We start from the raw sequence: 24,276 nt of genomic DNA on the forward strand, positions 1-24,276 counted from the left end.
CCTCGCCTTATATGCAAAGGGGGACGGAGAGGGGGGGTCGCCGATTAAATGAAGCGGCCTTGCTGTGGATGTACTGTGTCTTGCGACACTGCTTCTGACCCAGGGCGGTGGGCAGGGTGCGGGGATGACCCGTCATCCAGGAGGTGCTCAGATGAGAGGGAGGGTGGGAGGGGTGTGGAGTGTATTTAGGGATGAAATGGGTGGGAGTGTTTTTATGCCTTTCCCTTTTTGGCTACCTCCCTTGGAAGGGGGAAAAAGCCTTGGTATATGTATGTATGTACCTTCTTTGTAAGGGGGAAAAAGCCTTTGGTATATGTATGTATGTACCAAAAGCTCTTTCTCCCTTATAAGGGAGGTAGCTAAATCAAAGGCATGTACATACTCCCACCCCCAATTCCACTCCTCTCATCTTAGGTCTTCATGGATGACATGTCATCCCTGTATACCACCCAATGCCCTGGGTCTGAAGCAATGTAGCAAGACACACTACATCCACAGCAAGGCCGCCTCACATAATCAGTGACCCACCCCCTCTTCATCCTCTCATGCAGAAAAAGAGAAGATGAGGAGAAATACCTTTGTGGTGTGTCAAAATATCATTCACAAATGAGCACCCCTATCCCTCCATTCCTTGCATAACAGTATCGTCTATACACTCTCCACTCATCCTATCTCCTGCCTTTTCCCTTTCTTGCTCAATACATCTTTCACCCCATCCATCTCAACAAATAAACGAATAAATAAAAATAGTTATAGAAATGAAGGTGACATGTCTTAAATGTTACTGAAATGAATTCTCAAGCTCCTGTTCTTCATTATCATTTGGGGGCATATACCAAGGAGTGCTTTGCTTAACTTGCACACCAGCACCAGGCTTCATGGTCTCTCTGAGCAAGCTCCCATACAGACATCCTTCCCATTCCAAACAATTCTCCCCACCCATGAATTCTGTGGGCATCCCCTTAATATCCTCCACTGAGGGTTGTCTTTCCTTGTGAGTAGGATCAACATCAGGGAAACTTGCCACATGCCCATATAGCTGAAGTTGATGTTCATGAATTATGCTAGTAACTGATCTAGATGGAGTCTCACAGTACAGTCTGGTTTAATATGAAGTAATTCCAGTGATACCCCATGATTCTCTGAAGGCACTTAGTACCAAAGACACCAAGACACCTCTTCAAGTCAGCATTCCATGTCCATGTCTCACACCCATACAGCAAGACAGGGAACAGAAGTGACTTCAAGATTTGATTCTTAATTCTCCTGCATAAATAACAATAATGCCATATACTCTGGCTGAGTGAGTACATAACACCATGGGCAATGTTAATCCTTTTAAGTACTTCCTGACATGACCCTCCACTGTTCTGCACTACACTACTAAGGTATGTAAATCTTTCCAAGGCTTCAATGTATCTCCACATGCATGGAAAGACCAAATTGTGTGATCCAGTAAGCCCCAAAACTCTTGGATTAACAGGAAAGAAGCTGGACATATCAACTCCATACTTTACAGCACTCTGTGTCACTGATATCAAGTCAATAATCTTTGCAGGAATCCTATGGATCATCAGATGATCCCAGAGGACTCCACAATGCCTCAAGTCACTCCATTTTTCCTTTCACCATTAACCATATATACACTTGTGTAGGCGGTCAACTAACTTTCCAACAACATGGAAATAAGCATACATGCTTTTTGTGTTATCCTCGGCAATTTGCATTTATTTTTCTGAACTATGTGTTCTTGTCATTATTTGCACTTCATGTACATTGATTCATTGCCAAATAAAGTCTATCTATCTATCTATCTATAATAATTCTTAGATTTTATTGCATGTGTTGATCTCTTAACCATGTCCATACCATGTGGTACCTATCCTTAGACTGGTTGTTGCCAAGCTAGTCTATTAATTTCCATATCAATCTCAAATAGCTAAATGTTTTTAAAAAACCTCAATCTTCATAATCTCAACTTGATCATCAAATATTCAACAGCTTCCTGAGAACAATTTTGCATCTAAACACTCAAGTACTGTCTACAACTCTGTTTTCTGTAATTTCTATCACAGGTCCCTTTACAAACACTATTTCAGACTACTTAAACCTTAGACTTGAAACATACTGTTCTTGTTGATGATGGAGCTCTGATCTTCTTGCTTGGTCCCCCTGAAGTTCTTCCTCCTGCTCCTCCTCCCCCTGAGGGACCATTAGCCTGCGTACGCTCAGAACCACCATCACCACCTCTTGTTGGACCTTTGCCCTTGGGAGTTGGTCTGGCTGGAAGACTGGGCTTGGCTTTCTCTAAGGCTTGCATGACGGTATTTTTGGAAGATGGCTGTAAGGAAAGGAAAGAAATTTACTGAAATATAACAATACAAAATAAATCACAATCTTTACCTATCAGGAAGGTACATACATAAACCAAAAGAACTTAATCTATTTATAAGGGGGTTGGCAGAGTCAAAACATACACCACCCCACACCAGTCCAAAACATATTCATTGTCCCTCCCACCTTAGCACCTCATGGATGAAAGGTAATCTCTATCCCTTGTTAAATTGTTTGAGTCAAAGGCAATGCAGCAAGACACAGCACTTTTACAGCAGCAACCGGCAGCTGGAGCTGGTTTACTCCCACCACTTCATTTTATGGTGACCCCCCCCCCCCACCTCATCTGCTAGAAGAAGAAGAAGAAGAAGAAGAAGAAGAAGAAGAAGAAGAAGAAGAAGAAGAAGAAGAAGAAGAAGAAGAAGAAGAAGAAGAAGAAGAAGAAGAAGAAGAAGAAGAAGAAGAAGAAGAAGAAGAAGAAGAAGAAGAAGAAGAAGAAGAAGAAGAAGAAGAAGAAGAAGAAGAAGAAGAAGAAGAAGAAGAAGAAGAAGAAGAAGAAGAAGAAGAAGAAGAAGAAGAAGAAGAAGAAGAAGAAGAAGAAGAAGAAGAAGAAGAAGAAGAAGAAGAAGAAAAAAAAAAAAAAAACGGAGCAGATGCAAACATCCTTTCAGACCGTACAATTTCCTTATCCATTACTAACCACTCCATTCACTCATCTTTCAACCTTTTCCTTGCTCAACAAACATTCCTTTTGCATCCAATGCCTCCACTTCATTCCATCTTCCTCTCAAATTCACTCCACCCACTCCTGATTAAATTAATTCTTAGGGCTTTTTCCCCCCTTACAAGGGAGGTAGCCAAAGGCACAAATCAACTCCCACCCATTTCATCCCCACATACTCTACTCCCATTCACCATCCCTCTTTTCTTGGCTCCTCCTGGATGATGGGTCATCCCTGTATCTCGCACACTGCCCTGGGTCAGAAGCAGTGCAGCAAGACAAAGCATATCCATAGCAAGGCCACTTCATTTAATCGGCAACCCCCAACCTCCATCCCCTTATGCAGAAAAAGAGAAGACCAGGAGAAATCTCTTATAGGCTGCATCAAAACATCATTTACACCTACTCCCTCATTCCCCACCTACTCCCTTCCATGCATCACAGCATCATCCATACACACACATTCTCCACTCATCCCTATCTTCTGTTTTTTCCTTCCTCAACAGACATTCACCTCTTTACTAATGCCCCTCATCCTTGGTCGACCCATGTTCACTCTTTCCACATCTCATTTACTAATTTTTCTTCATTCATTCATTCATTGACATACATACATATACCAAGGGATGTAGCCAAAAAGGAAAAGGCATAAAATCATTCCCACCCATTCCATCCCTGAATACACTCCACTCCCCTCCACTCTCCCTCTCATCTTAGCAACTCCTGGATGATGGGTCATCCCTGCACCCTGTCCACTGCCCTGGGTTAGAAGCAGTGTCGCAAGACACAGCACATCCACAGCAAGGCTGCTTCATTAAATCGGCAACCCCACCTCTCTGTCCCCCCATGCATAAAGGAGAAGACGGGGAGAAATCCCTTCAGGCTGCGTCAAAATTTGCTCACATATACTACCTCACCCCCCTGCCCATTCCACCTCATGCATCACAGCATCATCCATATACAACCATTCTCCATTCACCCCTGTCTTCTGTCCTCTCCCGTCCTTCCTCAACAGACATTCCCCTCTTCCCCAAAGCCCCCTTCACCCCATCCATCCACCTCATACTAGGACGTCCCTTCATGTTCACTCCCTTCACATCTGCCTTCCATACCTCTTTTACTAGTCTTTCTTCACTCATTCTTTCCATGTGTCCAAACCATCCTAATACTCTTTCATCAAACCTATCTCCCAACCCCCTTTCCACCCCTGTTCTCCTCCTCACCTCCTCATTTCTCACACTATCTAGCCTAGTAACCCCTATCATACTTCTCAGACACCTCATCTCAAACACATTCAAACTCCTTCTCTCTTCCTCTCCTATGTTCCATGCTTCTGCCCCATACAGTGCTGTTGGCACAATCACTCCTTCATATAGTCTCCTCTTAGCATCCATTCCCAAATATTCATTACACTTTTTAATCCACCAAGGCATTTACTCGCTTCTCTCAATCTACATTCTACCTCCACCTTCACTCCACCTTTTCCTGCCACATTTGCTCCTAAGTATCTAAAACTATCCACTTCCTCCAGTCGCTCTCCCTTAATGCTGACTTCCATACTACTGCCCCTTTCACCCCTTGTACATCTCATCATTGACAAAAAATAATTATCCACTTTTGAAATTTTCACTTCAGTAAATCCATATAAATGTCAAAGATCTAACATGTCACAACTATTGAGATACTAAGGTAAGTACTACTGTAATACTAATTCAACCAACACATTAAGGTGTTATCCTACTTAAGAATTTCAATTTGGCTAAAGATGGTTTCATTCAGCTGGGAAAAACCTGTACCCCTAAATGGATTAAAACTTAATCTATAGAAAAATGTTGTGACAACCCTTGATCTGGCTAATGCCAGATAATTTTATTCATCTAAATGAATTCTCCAATCTTAAAAAGGTTGAATGCATAATTTGGAGCCTTTCATATAATGAAATCATTAGAGGAAAGGCAGATATCTACATCCCAAGTCACCTACCTTGACTTTACTGGTGTGGCGTGACATGGCATCATAGCCAAGGTGCATCATGAAGGGGAGGACAGCCTCTGCAGCATTTTTCCGCACATCTGCATTTCTGTCTTCTAAACCAGCATACAAATACCCAACACAGCCATTCAACTCATCTTTGTTGATGGTCCTCGGAGGTGCTTGGGTGAAAAGGTTATTTATTTTTTACATACAATGCCTATGAACTAAAGGAATCTTTATATCAAAAGACCATTTCCTCCTTAGTGCAGCCATCTCCTCACACACTTATATATGATTAAAACCCCCATCATCTCAGCACATCAAGTGAAGAAGGGTTTTCCTTGTCCATTTTCACACTGGATTAAATGCTATACAGAAAGATAAATATATGGACATTTTATAACAAGGCAATGCCCCCTCTCCACTATAATAATAATACAAAAAAGACACACACACACAAATTAAATCTACCAACCTTGGAACAAAGAAGAGAAAGAGGCAATTTGCTAACCATCTATAGAATTATGAAAGGGGTGGAAATTCTTGACAGAGATGACTTACTAAAGTGGGACAGAAGAAAAAAGAGGACACAAGAAGAAACTTAAGAAGGACAGTTACAGAAGAGATCTGGGGGGGGGGGGAGAGAGCATACATACATATACCAAGGCTTTTTCCCCCTTCCAAGGGAGGTAGCCACAAAGGGAAAGGCATAAAAACACTCCCACCCATTTCATCCCTAAATACACTCCACACCCCTCCCACCCTTCCTCTCATCTGAGCACCTCCTGGATGACGGGTCATCCCTGAACCCTGCCCACCGCCCTGGGTCAGAAGCAGTGTCGCAAGACACAGTACATCCACAGCAAGGCCGCTTCATTTAATCGGCGACCCCCCCTCTCCGTCCCCCTTTGCATAAGGAGAGGACGGGGAGAAATCCCTTCGGGCTGCGTCAAAATTTACTCACACATACTACCCCACCCACCCACCCACCCCGCCCATTCCTCCTCATGCAGTCACAACATCATCCATATACAACCATTCTCCACTCACCTCTGTCTTCCGTCCTCTCCCTTCCTTCCTCAACAGACATTCCCCTCTTCCCCAAAGCCCCCTTCACCCCATCCATCCACCTCATCCTAGGACGTCCCCTCATGTTCACTCCCTCCACATCTGCCTTCCATACCTCTTTTACTAGTCTTTCTTCACTCATTCTTTCCATGTGTCCAAACCATCCTAATATTCTTTCATCAACCCTCTCTCCCAAATCCTTTTTCACCCCTGTTCTCCTCCTCACCTCCTCATTTCTCACTCTATCTAGCCTAGTAACCCCCACCATACTTCTCAGACACCTCATCTCAAACACATTCAAACTCCTTCTCTCTTCTTCTCTTATGTTCCACGTTTCTGCCCCATACAGTGCTGTTGGCACAATCACTCCTTCATACAGTCTCCTCTTCGCATCCATTCCCAAATGTCTATTTCTCATTACACTCTTTAAACCACCAAGGCATTTACTCGCTTCTCTCAATCTACATTCTACCTCCACCTTCACTCCACCTTTTCCTGCTACACTTGCACCCAAGTATCTAAAACTATCCACTTCCTCCAGTCGCTCTCCCTTAATGTTCACTTCCAGTCTACTGCCACTTTCACCCCTTGTACATCTCATCACCTTACTTTTACCCACATTTATCTTTAGCTTTCTTCTATCACATACTCTCCCAAACTCTGCCACCAGCTTCCTCAATCCCTCCTCTGACCCTGCCACAAGCGCAGTGTCGTCCGCAAACAACAGCTGGCTCACCTCCCACTTTTCTCCATTTTCTTTAACCATCTCCAATCCCTGACTCACTACCCTAGCATTCACCTCTCGCACCACCCCATCCATGTATAAGTTGAACAGCCAGGGCGACATAACGCATCCTTGACGAAGTCCCACCTTTACTTCAAACCACTCACTCTCTCCATTTCCAATCCTAACACATGCTCTACTACTCACATAAAAACTCTTGACAGCTCCCAAAAGCTTTCCTCCTATCCCATAAATCTGCATAACCTCCCACAGTGCCTTTCTGTCTACCCTATCATAAGCCTTTTCCACACTGGGAGATATATATGGGACAAACTGAATGAGGAAACAACTAGTGCTAAAACTAAACATGACTTTAAGGACAAAATGGTTGCAGAAAGATACAAAAGTGGGTCACTACAAGCATAGCTCTCTTGCCGTAAAATGCAACTAGGTAAATATATCAAATACATGAGAGACCCATCCCTTAATCTATTTACATTTTCCCACCATTTACTATAATCTTTTGCATTTTCTCCTACCTCCTTGACATACTACAAGCATTCAAAGCTTCTTTCACCTATCCATCCACCTTATTCTTTGTCTTCCCTTCAAGTTCACTCCATCCACTTCTTTTAATTCTTTGCAAATCTTTCATCTATCATTTTTTTCATGTTACCATACCACATCAGTGGTTTGAGCTACCCTATATGACAGCTCCCTTCCTATCTGTTCTCTGCCTCAACTCCACATTCCTCACTATTATAAAACTCTCTGCTTCCCTTACATTCGAAGTCTGCTCCTTACAATACCATGGGCAAAATTATTCCTTCAAACCTTTTCTTTGCATTTTTTATATCCAAACTGTACCATACATCTATACAAATATACACATTCACACCCAGATCACAAAACAAGCTCTTCAAGATAGACCACCAAACTCAATACTACACACCCTCACCCCAATTGACATTGGCTCCACAGAAAAACCCATTTCATGAGAAGCAAGGACCATACTAGTATGCTTGCATTCAGGACATCACCCACCTCTTAAGACAATACCAGCACAGAGCAGGCCTGGCCAGATTCAAATTGCCCTAGATGCAACCATCACACATAAGACATTGAACTTTCACTGTCCCACACTATCTCTATACAATAGCTAAATATGTCTTCCCAAGTGACCTATGGGCTTGTCCTGTGGCCATTGGTGGTTACTTGGGAGAAGTGGGTCTCCTGCAAGAGATACCTGGAGTAATAGATTGATTGATTCACCTCCACATGCAAGTTCATTCACACCCAGATTACTGAACAAGCTCCTCAAGACAGACCCTCAAACAAAATAATTCAGCACCTCACAACATGTCAGTCCCTCAGAAAAAAACCCTCTCAAAGGAAGTAAGGAACCCATAAACTAAGTCAAATAGTTACTCTCACATCATTATTCATGATTAATATTTACTATTACCATCTTTAAGTTTTTCTGCCATCCACAGGAAGAGCTCTGCCTTCAGGAAAGGTGATCCAGTCTTGAAAGCATCCATGAACATCTCTCCATCAATCACTTCTTTGAGACCCATCTGATCCACCCAGGTGTTGAGAGTTGTCAAGGCAAGCTGTCTAATATTTTGCTGTGGGAATAAAGAACATGTACTTAAATCTTTTGAAAAATAAATTTCAGTTATATGCCTTCTCCAAATCCATGAAGCATCCTTAACCTTTGCTTACAACTTGTTTATTAGTCTTCACATAAATACTTGATCTATTCACTTACTTCCTCTCCTCCATCTACAATACTTTTCCCCAGTTACGCCCAATTCCCCTCTTAATCCTTTTAAATACACTTTCCAAACTACACTTAACCTTTTCAATAAGTCAAATTATTGCATCACAATGCACTAGAAAATATAAAGTTACAGCTATATTACTCATTCTCTTTCACTAGGAATATTAATAACTACAGAAAATAAGATCAAGCCACTTCACAGAATATGGGGGTCACTGGCACAACTACAAAATATAATCAAGACGCCAATGCCGGCATCCTAATATACCCACTTGCACCACATGACACCTACAATGGCATCATTGTATGGAAGGGCTTAACAAAGTCTACCTATTTATCTTTATACCAAAAGCTTCTTCCCCTTTATAAGGGATGTAGCCAAACCAAAGGCACGTACCCATTCCCCTCCCCTCCATTACCCTATCCTCCCTCTCATCTTAGCTCCTCAAGGATGATGGGTCATCCCTGTATCCACCCCCACTGCCCTGGGTCAGAAGCAATGCAGCAAGACACAGTACATCCATAGCAAGGCTGCTTCGCTTAATCAGCGACCCCCTTCTCCATTCCCTCATTCAGAAAAAGAGAAGATGGGGAAGAATTCCCTCTGGGCTGTGTCAAAACCTCATTCACACATAAGAACCCCCTACCCCCACCACCCCTCCCTTCCTTGTACAGCAGTATCATCTATATACAGCCACTCTCCACTCATCCCCATCTCCTGCCTTCTCCCTTCCTTCCTCAACAAATATTCCCCTCTTGCTCAATGCCTCCTTCACCCCATACATCCATCCATCTCATCCTTGGTCATCCCCTCAAATTTACTCCCTCAACCTCTGCCTCCCACACCTTTTACTAATCTTTCTTCACTCATTCTTTCCATGTGTCCAAACGATCCCAATACTCTTTCATCAGCTCTATCTGTCATCTCCTTTCCCACTCCCCACCTTGTTTCTCACTCTATTCAATCTAGTAACCCCTACCATACTTCACAGACATTTCATCTAAAACACATTCAAACTTCTCCTCTCTGTCTCTCTTAAATTCCAAATCTCTGCCCAATAAAAACTGTCGGCACAATCACCCCTTCGTACAATCTCCTCTTGGCATCTATTACCAATCTTAACAAAGTGATCTCCCTAAAACTACATTCATATTTGTCTGGTTTTCTCTTGTATATCTGAACTATACATGTACTCTTCTAATCTACCTGTATACTTCAATCTGACAAATTAAACAATATCACCATCCATTCCACTATAACTAGTCTTTTGGTCCAACACTCCACATGACAACCCTCCAACCAAAGTGCCTTACCAGCTTTCATTTAAATGCTCTTTGTACTTTCCCTCTTGCTATAGCTTTATCATTCATTTCTCCCTTCTTAATTGTTCTCCTGGCATGTCCCATTGCCACAATAATAACCTCCCTATCCTCTTCTACATTCAACAGCTAGAGACACTACCCATCTTCCACTCACTTGTTTCACTTCTATTAATATCTAGCTATACTCACCCTTCACCCTTACCCAATTCTCCCCCTCACTCTTCACTTTCTTCAAAGACATATTATTCTGTAAAGCCTCAGCATGGGCCCGCACTGCAGTCAGCCAATCATCTCTCAGCATGGGCCAACACTAGTCTGCCAACCAGCCCCCTGCTTGTGTACAAATTCCTCTCATATGTGGAAGTAGCAATTGTCTCCCATGAGACACTACTCACTGAAGCTTGCAAACTTGCTTGACCCACAAGTGAGTGAGCTTCTGATGGGTTGACTGTGCTCCCAACTGAGCTTCATGTTTTGTATACAAGCCCTGTATAAGCCCAATAAAATCATTCAGACTTGGTTCACTGTTTGATGCACACTTCACCCATCACAGTGGTGACCCAATCAACAAACATACGCTCAGTGTTGAATTATGCGAGTCCCGCATGGGCTCCTAATCTCAGTGAGACGCACCACAACACCCTTCAAATCATACAAAACAAAGCCCTAAAAACAATTACAGGCTGCACAAATACAACACCTACAGACCATTTACACCATGAAACAAAAGTCCTCAAAGTCAAGGACCACCTCGACATGAGAGGCACACAAACACTTGCCGCAGCCACCACAAACACATCACACCCGCTACACTACATAGCAGAACACCCACACACACCAAGAAACATTAAAACAACACCCAAAGACCTTTATCATGCACAGATACTCTCTTCTCTTCCTCCACAACCACCAAATACCAGCCTCCGGAAACATATTCATAATCATATCACTCACCGCTCCATTAACACACTGAAAGACAACACACTGCTGCATGCCAGACCCCCTGATATCCACCCTTCTGAATCCTCTCTCCCACGAAAGGACAGAGTCCACTTGGCCAGACTGCGGTGCGGTCACCACCCAGCACTTCTAAGCTACCAGAAGAGGCTGGATGACCGCATTGTGAACAGTTGCCCAGGATGTAACACTTCACCCCATACCATACAACACATAATGGAAGACTGCATTATACACAATCATGCACGCAAACACAACAACATATGCTCTATAAAGGATTTGTGGGAAAACCCAGTTTTGGCTATGGTATTCCTTGGGGAGACGGGACTGCTCGGACAGACAGTCTAGGGAACGACAACAACAACAACAACAACAACCAGCCAGCCTTCACCACTGCCACCATGATTGATCCATTAGAAACTTTATCACCAAACAATTCCGATGTCACCAGTAACACCATCAACCCAGAGGACTCCTATGTCGCTGCAGCCTAGGTCAAACTAACCACCTTTAACCCCATCAAAATTGTCACATGGTTCCACTGTGCCAAGATATAGTTTAGATTGAAGAGGGTGACACGAGTGACATCATAAGCTGACCATGTCCTTGCTGCCCTACCTGACAAAACTTTCGACCTCACTGCCAAATGGCTTGATGCCAAAGGCAGCAACCCAATCCAATACAAGGAACTGTAGAAATTCCTCCTCCAGTGTTTCATGCCTTCACCCATCACAAAAGTGAACAGGATCCTACAACTGGTGAGACAGCTATTCAGAGACCTATGCCCTTCGGGGGTGAAGCGGTATGTGTGAGCAAATTTTGACAAAGCCCGAAGGGATTTCTCCCTGTCTTTTCCTTTATGCATGGGGGGGATGGAGAGGGGGGGGGGGTCGCCGATTTAATGAGGCAGCCTTGTTGTGAATGTGCTGTGTCTTGTGGCACTGCTTCTGACCCAGGGCAGTGGACAAGGTGCAGGGATGACCCATCATCTGGGAGGTGCTAAGATGGGAGGGAGGGTGGAGGGGTGTGGAGTGTATTCAGGGATGGAATGGGTGGGAGTGATTTTATGCATTTTCCTTTTTGGCTACCGCCCTTGTAAGGGGGAAAAGGCCTTGGTATGTATATGTATGCCCTTTGGACGCCCTACTGGAAATGCGGGTGCTGGCCCTCATGCCCTCCACTGATGGCAACAGCCACAGCACCATTGACATGCTCCAAGTCTTGTGGTTGCAATGGTTCCCTAACAACATCCATGCTATGATACCCATTGTGGAACATGAAAGTGATGACAATCTTGGAAAAATCAGGGACTGCCTGTTTGATGCACAAGCCTCTGCCTCCCAACATATCCATGTCACAACAGTGATGCCCAGGTCACTGCTGTAGCTTCAGACAGCAGATACTAGTACCGGCAGCCTCCTTCAGCCCCACAGCAGCCAGCCCCAAGGTCCCGAACACAACAGCTATGTTTCTACCATGCATGCTTCAGAGCCTATGCCCACAAATGTACTCTCCTGCCCCCTGCCTCTGGATACCCACCACCATGCACTGAAGGGGCTTCAGCCTCATTCACGATCTATCACATCCTTCACGTCACACCACGGCTCACCTTCTCAAGGAGAAATTTGTGTGGCATGGCATCACAAAAGATGCATAAAGCTGGGCCCATGTATGTATTGCCTGCCAGAAACCAAAGATACAATGACACACCGAGACAGGTAACAGGACTTTCCACCAACCGCAGTGTCAATTCACCCACATTCACGTGAACATACTGGGCCCCCTCCCCCCTTTCAAGGGCCAGAAGCCATCCCTCATGGCTAATGCTACGGTCTCCTCTTGTGCCGTCACCCTTGTGTCAGGTTGGATTGCCTAAAACATTTTGCCTGATCACATTACCTCAGACTGCAGCACTGCATTCACATTGCAATTCTGGATGTCCCTAGGGCAGGTGCTAGGTACCACAATCCACCACACAACAGCTTACAACCTCAAAGTTGAGGAGTGTCTGCACAGAATGCTGAAAGTTGCTGATGTCCTGATGCACTGATGCAGCATGGTAAAACCAGCTTCCCTGAGTCCTCTTTGACTTACAGACCACATCAAAGGATGGCCTATATGTCTCACCTGCCAAAATGGTATATGGTGACTCTCTCGTCATTCCAGGGGAATTTTCCCCTGACATGCTCACCCAAGTAGACATCATGTGGCTCAGGTGCATTGTCGGAAAGTTCGTCCCTTGCCAACAAACATACAAGCCAGCAAACTGCCACAATGCCTCCTCTTTTGAGGGGATGAGTGCTTAAAGTCTCAGCAAAGGCTCAGATTGCAGACAGCCAATCATCCCTCAGCATGGGCCTACACTGCAGTCAGCCAACCAGCTCCCTGCTTGGGTACAAACTCCTTGTGTACATGGAAATAGTGATTGCCTCCCACGAAATGCTACTCACCAAAGCTCACAAATTCACTCATACCACAAGCGAGCTTCTGATTGGTTAACCATGCTCCCTGCTGAGCTTCATGTTTTGTATATAAGTCCTGTGTGAACCCAGTAAAATCATTCTGACTTGGTTCATTGTTTGATGCACACCTCATCCATCACAATTCTTTAAAAAAGTTCCATTAGACACCTACTCCACTTCACATAAGCTCTCCTGTCCTCTCTCACCTTTCATTCTTCTTTCACCTTCATTGTACCATTGATATGGTTCCCCATTTCATCTCCGAGACCATTCCTTGCATGCTCACATCTTCTGCCACCACCACCTTCACCTCTTCATCCCACCATTCATTGCCTCTATCTATCTATCCTATCCATCCCACATCTCTTTGCACACTTTAGTACTTCCTTGAAATGTACCCTTTCTTCCTTTACTTTTTCCCGCAAAATTACTATGCATATATATATCTTAACATTAATTTCCATACAATCTCAGCATATTATTTTCATGTACTACATGTCTTCCTTTACCTTACTGTCTCCAATGGCAGACAACATTCCTGGGACAATATTTCTCGTGTGCGGTTTACAGTGTGGGCCTAAGGCTATTGCCAAAGCAGTGACAATTTTCAATGCCTCAGCAGAAAGGTTCTTGTTGGTATCTGTCATTCGTGCACATATTGCAGTTGGCAGCTCTCCAATGTCCGATGTAATGAACTTAGCTTCATTGATTATACTTGATATCTTTTGCAAAGCTTCCATCCTCACCTGTTCCGAATAAAATAATTGGATGAAGTTTAAAACAGAATGGAATAATTATGACCTACAGTGAAACCATAAATGACACCATGAAACAAATTGTTTGCAAAATCAGTAACTGGTTGGCTATCTCCCATACAAGGAGGAAAAAGCCTCTTGGTATATTTAGATTGTTTCACAGTTTTTTAACCTCCAAAAAGCAAATACATTTGCAAAAAAAAATTTATCTTCCAATTTGTAAATATAAACCCCCACTTAACTTTGGAAGTCACCTCAAATTTTAAAATACTGTAATTCCCAAATGGAGATTTGTTCAGTACCTTTAATGACAAGAGTAAGATTTAAGTATATATATACATATACCAAGGGCTTTTCCCCCTTACAAGGGAGGTAGCCAAAGTCAAAAGGCATAAATCCACTCCCATCCATTTCATCCCCACATACTCCACTCCCATTCACCACCACACCTCCCTCTCTTTTCTTGCCTCCTCCTGGATGATGGGTCATCCCTGCATCTCGCCCACTGCCCTGGGTCAGAAGTAATGCAACAAGACATAGCAAGGCCACTTCATTCAATCAGCAACCCACCTCTTCATCCCTTCATGCAGAAGAAGTAGAAGAGAGAGAGAGAGAGAGAGAGAGAGAGAGAAAACAAAATAAATAAATAAAATTAATAATAATAATGGGGAGAACCATTTGGGCTGCATCTAAACATCATTCCCATATCCCATATATCCCTCCCATGTATCACAGTATCATCCATACACAGCCATTCTCCACTCACCCCTATCTTCTGTCTTCTTCCTTCCTTCCTCAACAGACACCATCTTTGCACACTTTGTAACTCCCTCCTTGAAACATCTCCATTTCTCCTACACTCCTTTCTACTCTATCCTTCACTCCCTCCCACTCTTCTCTCAGTTTCTTCTTGTACTCCTCTTTTTCCTTTCTCATTAAGCAGTTTACTCTAAGCACCACCCTACCTTCTGTCCTTTTCCTTTCTCCACTATCGACTTACCTTCTACCAAAAAATGATGATATTCCCCCACTCTCTCCCCTAAGAACCTGTACATCCAAAACTCTTCCTACTCTTCTCCTGGTTACCACTATTTAGTCCGTTAAAGCCCTACATATCACCCTTCTATCCACCACCCTCTCCCATGTGTATACATGACTTTATCCCTGAATAGTGTGTTAGCTTTCACTAACTCTTTATAGACCAATCTCCACCATCCACTCTCCACTACGATTTTTCCTGGCACTCCATATTTCCCAACCATTCAGTCTATTGGTTCATCTTCTACCCTAGCATTGAGATCTCTCAATATCATTACATTGACATTTCTCACTAAATCCTCTATGCAGATTTAAATCTATCCAAAAAGCATCCCTTTCCCTTACACTCTTCTCACTACCACTTGTATGTACACACGTTATACAAAAACCAGACAATTCTCAACAAAACATCACAACATAAAAATTCTCATCACAAATACTAACCTTCCAGTTTTTATCAGAAAGTTCTGAAACCAGTGAGGATGTAATCTGCCCACTGATGTTACTTCTAGGTATGAGATCCTGAGCACTATGTCCTCCCCCTCCCCCTCCTCCTCCACCTCCACCCCCTTCATCATCATCACCATACTCATCACCACCACCCTTTGACCCTCCTCGGCATGGTGCTGGTGGACTCTTTCCAGCCACCTGGGGAAAACAAAAAATACAAAGGATTACATTACCATATTAGTAAATACATCATATCAAGTCCTTTTCCCCTTATAAGGGTGTGTTCGAGTGCAAGCACACACCCATTTCAAATATATTAAAGCCCACTTAATACCCCTCCCATTTAGGTAATGACATTTAAACCATTACCAATTTTTACTTCTGAAGCATGCATTGACATTTGTCCCTGTGTTGCATTTCTGGGATACCATCTGAGCAAATGGGGCAAGGCTGTGTCAGTTATCCATCTAAGCCTGTTTAATTTAGGGACTCCTAGCTATTGCTAAGTATGGAGGTACTCTACACATGTGTGAATGTGCAAGTATGCAAGTGTGTATTTACTTAGTTGTATTATATGGGAAGGGGAGCTATGCTTGCAGTGACCCACCTTTTTGTTTGTGTTTGTTTGTTTATGTATGTGTGTACTTTTATGATCAACAGGTTGGCAGATTGCTTTTATTTTGGACCATCTTCCAGCTGTTGGTTCAGTATTACTTTGGAAAGGTGAAAGCTCCTCTGGACTAGGATATTCAAGTATGGGAAAACGTAAATAGCACACCAAAATGTTCAAAATTACAAACCTTTTCAAACTCTGTATCAATTTGCTGAAGCAAAGCAGCTTTTTCGTCCTCGAAGAAGACCCGCAATGTGGCACCCATGTACATGTAGATGGTTCCACACAAGGTGATAGCAGCTGTGCGCACAGCAGGACTAGTATGACTGAGACCTTTCTTAATGTCTCCTATGAGGGCTTTGGGCTGGAGGCTGAAATTACGAGAAAATAAAACTCAACTTGTTGCACAAACTTTTTGACTTCTCATTGGATAATTTTACACAAGATAAAGGAGGCAAAATGGAGTGCAGATGTAAAATAGAAGAAGAGTATGACAAAATTTTTACATACATACATATACCAAGGCTTTTTCCCCCTTACAAGGGAGGTAGCCAAAAAGAAAAAGGCATAAAATCATTCCCACCCATTCCATCCCTGATATACACTCCACTCCCCTCCACCCTCCCTCCCATCTTAGCACCTCCCAGATGACGGGTCATCCCTGCACCTTGTCCACTGCCCTGGGTCAGAAGCAGTCACAAGACACAGCACATCCACAGCAAGGCCGCTTCATTAAATCGGCGACCCCCTCTCTCCGTCCCCCCATGCATAAAAGGAGAAGACGGGGAGAAATCCCTTCGGGCTGTGTCAGATTTTGCTTACACATACTACCTCACCCCATCCCCACACCCATTCCACCTCATGCATCACAACATCATCTATATACAACCATTCTCCATTCACCCCTGTCTTCTGTCCTCTCCCGTCTTTCCTCGACAGACATTCTCCTCTTCCCCTAAATTTTTAAAGTAATAAAAAGAGGTTTTGGAAGGAAACTAAGCAAGGAAAGGTAGGCAAATCAAGTTGAGAAGAAAAGGTAAAAGGTGCAGATAGAGAGATAACAGAAGAGGTAATGGTAAAAGGAAGATAGGCAGAATATTTTAAGAAACTGCTAAATGTGGAGGAGGATAGGGAGGGAATGGTGGTTGGAGTAGGTGCTAAGAAAATGAGAGATGGACAAGGAAAATGGGAGAGAAATAGGTAAAGATGAGGTGAAAGCAGTTACTAAAATGACGAGAGCAGGTAAGGTACCTGGGTTAGACGAGTGTCATGAGGAGTGTCTGAAAAAAGGAGATTTTAATGGTGGACAGGCTGATAAAGTTTGTCTAAAGGTGGGTAGAGTGCTGGAAGATGAGAGGAGTGCATGTATAGTTCCACTTTACAAGGGAAAAGGGGACAAATACGAGTGTAGTAGTTTCAGAGGGATAAGTTTGTCAAGTGGAGTTGGGAAGGCTTATGAGAGGGTTTTGATTGAGAGGATTAGGAGAGGAACAAAAAGGGAGTAATTGGTGAGGAACAGTAGGTTTAGAAAAGGTAGAGGTTGTGTGGATAAGATCTTTGTGGTAAGGCAGATATGTAAGAAAGCTTTAGCAAAGGGTACTGATGTTTTTTGGGCCTTTATTGATTTGGAAAAGGCAGGGTAGACAAGAAGGTACTGTGGGAGGTTTTGCAGATATACAGAACTGGAGGGGACTCAAGAGTTTATGAGAGTAGTAGAGCCTGTGTTAGAAATAAAATGAAGACAGTGCATGGTTTCAGATAAAGGTAGGACTTTGACAGGAATGTCATGTCATTGTGGCTACTCAATATATACATGGATGGGGTGGTGCAGGAATTACATGCAAGGGTAGTGGGGCAGGGATTGGAGATGGTTAAAAAAAATGGAGCAAAATGGGAGGTAAGCCAGTTGTTTGCTGACGACACTGCACTAGTGGCAGGATCAGAGGTGGGATTAAGTTAGTGACGGAGTTTGGGAAGGTGTGCGAAAGGAGAAAGTTGAATGTAAATGTGGGTGAAAGTAAAGTGATGAGATGTACAAGAAGAGAAAGTGGCAGCAGACTGGAAGTGAGTATTAAAGGAGAGGCTGGAGGAAGTGCATAGCTTTAGATACTTGGGGTCACACGTGGAGGGAAAGGGAGGAGTGGAGGTAGAGGTAGATTGTAAATTGAAAGAAGCAAGTAAGTGCCTGGGCAATTAAAATGTGTAATGACAAAAAGAAATTTGGAGGAGATTGTATGAAGGCGTGATTGTGCCGACAGCACTGTATGGAGCAGAAACATGGAACCTAAGAGAGGAGTTTTAATGTGTTTGAGATGAAATATATGAGAAGTATAGTAGGGGTTACAAGGCTGGATTGAGTGAGAAACATAGGTGAGGAGGAGAGTGGGGGGTGGAAAAGGAGATGCAAGGCTGGGCTGATGAAAGAGTAATAGGATGGTTTGGACGTATGGAGAGAACAAGTGAAGAAAGATTAGTTACAGAAGTATGGAAGGCAGAGGTGGATGAACATGAGGGGACAACCGAGGACGAGATGAATGGGTGGGGTAAAAGGAGCACTGAGCAAGATGGGGGAGGGAATGATGTCTGCTGAGAAAGGAAGGGAGAAGGCAGAAGATAGGGGTGAGCTGAGAATGGCTGTGCATAGATGATACTGTGATGCATGGAAGAGAGTGGATGGGGGATACAGGGAGGTGTTAGGGAGTGATTATGTGTGATATTATGTTGCCTCTGGGGATGTATGTCTTGTCTGCATTTTGTATAGTTGTATTGTATGTTTGAACATCAGTGTCTATATCTGTGACTGGTGTACTGTTCAGTGTCATGAAGTGTTGTTCTGTCTCGTATAAGTGCAAAGAAGCCCTTGGTATGTGCATATATATATATATATATATATATATATATATATATATATTTACTTTTTTTTTTTCTATTATGTCTATTATTTCTATTATGTCTATTGAGGAAGGACGGGAGAGGACAGAAGACAGGGGCGAATGGAGAATGGTTGTATATGGATGATGATGTGATTGCATGAGGTGGAATGGGCAGGGGGATGGGGGGTGAGGTAGTATGTATGAGCAAAATTTGACACAGCCCGAAGGGATTTCTCCCCGTCTTCTCCTTTCATGCAATGAGGGGAAGGAGAGGGGGGTCGCCGATTTAATGAAGCGGCCTTGCTGTGTATGTGCTGTGTCTTGCGACACTGCTTCTGACCCAGGGCAGTGGACATGGTGCAGGGATGACCTGTCATCCAGGAGGTGCTAAGATAAGAGGGAGGGTGGAGGGGTGTGGAGAGTATTCAGGGATGGAATGGGTGGAAATGATTTTATGCCTTTCCTTTTTGGCTACCTCCCTTGTAAGGGGTAAAAAGCCTTGGTATATGTATGTATGTATATGTATATATATATGTATGTATGTATGTATGTATATATATATATATATGTATGTATATATATATATATGTATGTATATATATATGTATGTATATATATATGTATGTATGTATATAATTATATATGTATGTATGTATGTATGTATGTATGTATGTATATAATTATATATGTATGTATGTATGTATGTATATAATTATATATGTTTGTATGTATGTCTATATATATATATATATATATATATATATATATATATATATATATATATACATACATACTTTTCATGAGAGTAGCAGTTGCCGACAAGACTGACGAGTTAAACACCATATGAGGACGGAGCCTTTATTTGTACGACGTTCTGCTTATTACAGCTTTTTCAAGTACTTGAAAAAGCTGTAATAAGCGAAACGTCGTACAAATAAAGGCTCCGTCCATCAATATATACTTCAAATTGCATGGAAATCACACATTTTAAAGAAAATAGGTCAAATAATGCAACCATATGCTAATATTTTATATAAAATCATGCATTTCAGCAAAAACCGTTCTTGTTCGAGTCTGGTCAACTATGAGCTAAAATCATGCATTTCAGCAAAAACCGTTCTTGTTCGAGTCTGGTCAACTATGAGCAAGTCGGTTGGCAATTTTGCAGACGATAAAAATGTAACTTCTCTTTGATCAAATTGCATGAAAATCACACATTTTAAAGAAAATAGGTTAAATAATGCAACCATATGCTAATTTTTTATATAAAATCGTGCATTTCAGCAAAAACCGAATGGTATTCATGGCTGTTGTCAGTAATTTTGCAGAGGATAAAAATGTAATTTCTCTATCAAATTACATGGAAATCACACATTTTAAAGAAAATAGGTCAAATAATGCAACTATATGCTAATTTTTCATATAAAATTGTGCATTTGAGCAAAAACCGTCATTGGTTAAGGTCGGCAATTAGTGAGTTGGACGGTATGTGGTTGGTAATTTTGTAGAAGATAAAAACGTAATTTCTCTTTTATCAAATTACATGGAAATCACACATTTTAATGAAAATATGTCAAATAATGCAACCATATGCTAATTTTTTATATAAAATTGTGCACTTCAGCAAAAACAGTCCTCAACACTCATTCTTGCTAACTGTTCGTACATCCTTGTCGAGCACTGTATATATAGTCAGTAGATCACCTCTTTCTCTTCTTGGCTCTAGTGTTGGTAGTTCTAGCTTCAATAATCTTTGTTCATATGTTAATTTGGAAAGAGCTGGTGCCAACTTTGTTGTTGCTCTCTGTATTCTTTCTAGTTTCCTTATATTCTTTTAAGTACTGGGTGCCCATTGTGTCGCTGCATATTCCAGTTTTGGTCTAATCAATGTGACAAATATTTTTTTTATCATTTCTTCATCCAAGTATCCAAATGCCACTTTCAATTACCTTAGTAGGTTGTATGTTTCACCTACTATTTTGTTTATATGTCTGTCCGGTGTCATGTCATTGCTGATTATTACTCCAAGGTCCCTTTCTGAGTGAATTTTTCTTTTTTATTTAATTTTCACCAATTTTGTAATTATTTGAAATTGTTTTTGCTTTTACCAAACTCTATTATGCTACACGTCTTGATATTAAAGTTTACCTCCCACTTTTGAGTCCATTTCCAGATTGTGTACAGGTCCGATTGTAATGAGTCACAGTCCTCATTTGTCGATATTAATAGTTTTGCATCATCAGCGAAGAAATTCACATAACATTCAACTCCTTCGTCCATGTCGTTTACGTATATGGCAAACATTATTGGAGCCAGTACTGACCCTTGTGGAACACCACTTATCATTATCTTCCCATTTCAAATATTTGTCTCTAATTACTACCCTCATTTTTCTCCCAGTCAGGAAGACTTCCATCCATTTTAATAAATTACCTGCAATGCCACCTATTGATTCTAATTTTCCTATTAACTTTTTGTGTGGTACTTTGTCAAATGCCTTTTTTAGATCTAGATAGGCACAGTCTGCCCATCCATCTATTATATCTATTATTCTCAAATAGAAGCAATTAGATTTGTTGCACATGATCTTCCTTGTCTAAATCCAAATTGGCTTGGGTTTAGTATAGATATTTCTTCCAAATGTTTAACCCATCTACTTTTAATCACTTTTTCACATATTTTAGCTACTGTGCTTGTTAGGGAGACTGGTCTGTAGTTAGTTGGATCTTCCTTACTTCCTCTTTTATATATTGGTACAATGTTTGCATTTTTCCAGTCTTGTGGTACTTTTCCTTCAAAAAGGAAAAGCCATAAAATCATTTCCACCCATTCCATCCCTGAATACACTCCACACCCCTCCACCCTCCCTCTTATCTTAGCACCTCCTGGATGACAGGTCATCCCTGCATCTTGTCCACTGCCCTGGGTCAAAAGCAGTGTCGCAAGACACAGCACATACACAGCAAGGCCGCTTCATTAAATCGGCGACCCCCCCTCTCCATCCCCCCATGCATAAAAGGAGAAGACGGGGAGAAATCCCTTCAGGCAGCGGCAAATTTTGCTCACACATACTACCTCACCCCCCACCCCCCCCGCCCATTCCACCTCATGCATCACAACATCATCCATATACAACCATTCTCCATTCACCCCTGTCTTCTATCCTCTCCCATCCTTCCTCAACAGACATTCCCCTCTTCCCCAAAGCCCCCTTCACCCCATCCATCCATCTCATCCTAGGACGTTCCCTCATGTTCACTTCCTCCACATCTGCCTTCCATACCTCTTTTACTAGTCTTTCTTCACTCATTCTTTCCATGTGTCCAAACCATCCTAATACTCTTTCATCAACCCTATCTCCCACCTCCCTTTCCATCCCCGTTCTCCTCCTCATTTCTCACTCTATCCAGCCTAGTAACCCCCATCATACTTCTCGGACACCTCATCTCAAACACATTCAAACTCCTTCTCTCTTCCTCTCTAATGTTCCATGTTTCTGCCCCATACAGTGCTATTGGCACAATCACTCCTTGTGTTGGCACAGTGTGTATGAATATATTTGTTGTGTACATGATGTTGTATGTTTATCATATATAGTGCAATGTATTGTGGGATTTGGTAGATGCGGTGCGCGCTGTTGTTTGGGCATAGGTTCAGTATTCTAGCAGCCTTGACTACGGTTGCACGTATTTTCTGTTGTGCCAAATTTTTGTGAATCTAAATATACTTGTGATATAGACTTTTCTTTGTGTATTCATTTGCCACCCAGAACATTAAATGGTGGCAGCGAGTAAACATTCATTGTGCATATATATACAGAACTCGATTTGTGTGACATTTAAAAATTGCTGGCCGGTGATGCGTTGTGGCGATGGTTTTTTTTTCTCCCCATTTTTCCTTTCCAGCCCAGGTGTTTTTCAGTGAAATTAATTGATATATTAGACGTGATAGTGCTCCAGACACATTGACTTAAGCTAGTATTTCGGCGCAGGGACATTTATCTCAGGTTTGCGCCAGGTGTTTTTCCCCCCCCCACTCTTCTCGGGCATCATCATCGTCTGCCCTGTCATTGGATCGCCTTGTGTTCCTGTGTGTGTTCTCAGCGCTAATTTGGGCATGGATGGTGGAGGATTTTGGACAGTCAAAATTGTGCCGTGGATTCATCAGAGGCAACAAGTCGCCGTCGTCTGCTGAAATTCCAGTGGTGGCATTCCCGGACAGCCTTGAGATCGCTTTGCGCCATATATTTTGGCTACCTTGGACCTTGTTACCAGTTGTCTTTTCATTAGTTGTGTGAATATATAGTGAAAAAAATACATTACACAAATAAGATAAAATTAAATAACATAAAATAAATTCAACTATCCAGTCGTGCTTGAAGTGGCCATTTTGTTTACATTCTGAAATGTTACCCCGGAATGTTTAGATTCCCTTCGCCTGTGACGTATGTTGTATACTTACGTATTAGTGTTATATTATTACGTAATTTTTTTTCTAATTACGGTCTTAATATAATTTTTTTCTTCATTGTGGTTTATGTATTTTACCTAGTTGTATTTACCTAGTTGTATTTTGCGGGAAGGGGAGCTATGCTCGTGTTGTCCCGCCTTTGTATCTTGCAGTGTCTAGTTTGTTTTTAAACTCATGAATGGTTTTTGCGCATACTATTTCATTGTCCAGTTTGTTCCAAGTGTCCAAAACTCTATGAGGAAAACTGTTTTTCTTCAGTTCTCTTCTATAGCTATGTTTTTTTATTTTCTTTCCATGTCCTCTTGTGTTTCTTTTGTCCCAGTTAAGTAAGTTCTCACTATCGAGTACCTCTGTGCCTTTCATGATTCTGTAGATGGTCAATAGGTCACCTCTCTCTCTTCTTTGCTCCAGTGTCGGTAACTCCAGTTTAGCCAATCTCTCTTCGTATGATAGGTTTGCAAGTGCAGGTGCCATTTTTGTAGCTGCTCTTTGGATTCTTTCTATTTTCTTTATATTCTTTTTGGTACTGGGGGACCACAATGTCGCTGCATACTCTAATCTAGGCCTTATCAATGTAACCAATATTTTTTTCATCATGTCTTCGTCCAAGTATGTAAACGCCACTTTTATTGATCTTAGCAAGTTGTAAGTCTCCCCGACAATTTTGTTAATCTGTATATCATAGGACAAGTCGTTCGTGATAATTACTCCCAAATCTTTTTCGGATCCTA

At 42.2% G+C, this 24,276-nt stretch overlaps 1 protein-coding gene across 4 annotated transcripts in view; it reads right to left on the minus strand.

Annotated features, from left to right (window-relative positions):
• The window catches only part of msps (msps cytoskeleton-associated protein 5), a 142,530-nt gene that overhangs the window by 45,435 nt on the left and 72,819 nt on the right, over positions 1-24,276 (minus strand). For all 4 annotated transcript variants that reach the window (XM_076201692.1, XM_076201691.1, XM_076201689.1 and 1 more), the window contains exons 16-21: positions 16,390-16,573; positions 15,584-15,787; positions 13,856-14,092; positions 8,287-8,449; positions 5,039-5,208; positions 2,129-2,341 (exon numbers count right to left, since the gene is read on the minus strand). In XM_076201692.1, the coding sequence (XP_076057807.1) occupies positions 2,129-2,341; positions 5,039-5,208; positions 8,287-8,449; positions 13,856-14,092; positions 15,584-15,787; positions 16,390-16,573 (1,171 nt within the window). The remainder of the gene's footprint in view (positions 1-2,128; positions 2,342-5,038; positions 5,209-8,286; positions 8,450-13,855; positions 14,093-15,583; positions 15,788-16,389; positions 16,574-24,276) is intronic.

Source organism: Oratosquilla oratoria, chromosome 18, assembly GCF_046742065.1.
Source record: "Oratosquilla oratoria isolate Oo_2021 chromosome 18, ASM4674206v1, whole genome shotgun sequence".
In the NCBI taxonomy this organism is placed as follows: Eukaryota; Metazoa; Arthropoda; class Malacostraca; order Stomatopoda; family Squillidae; genus Oratosquilla; species Oratosquilla oratoria.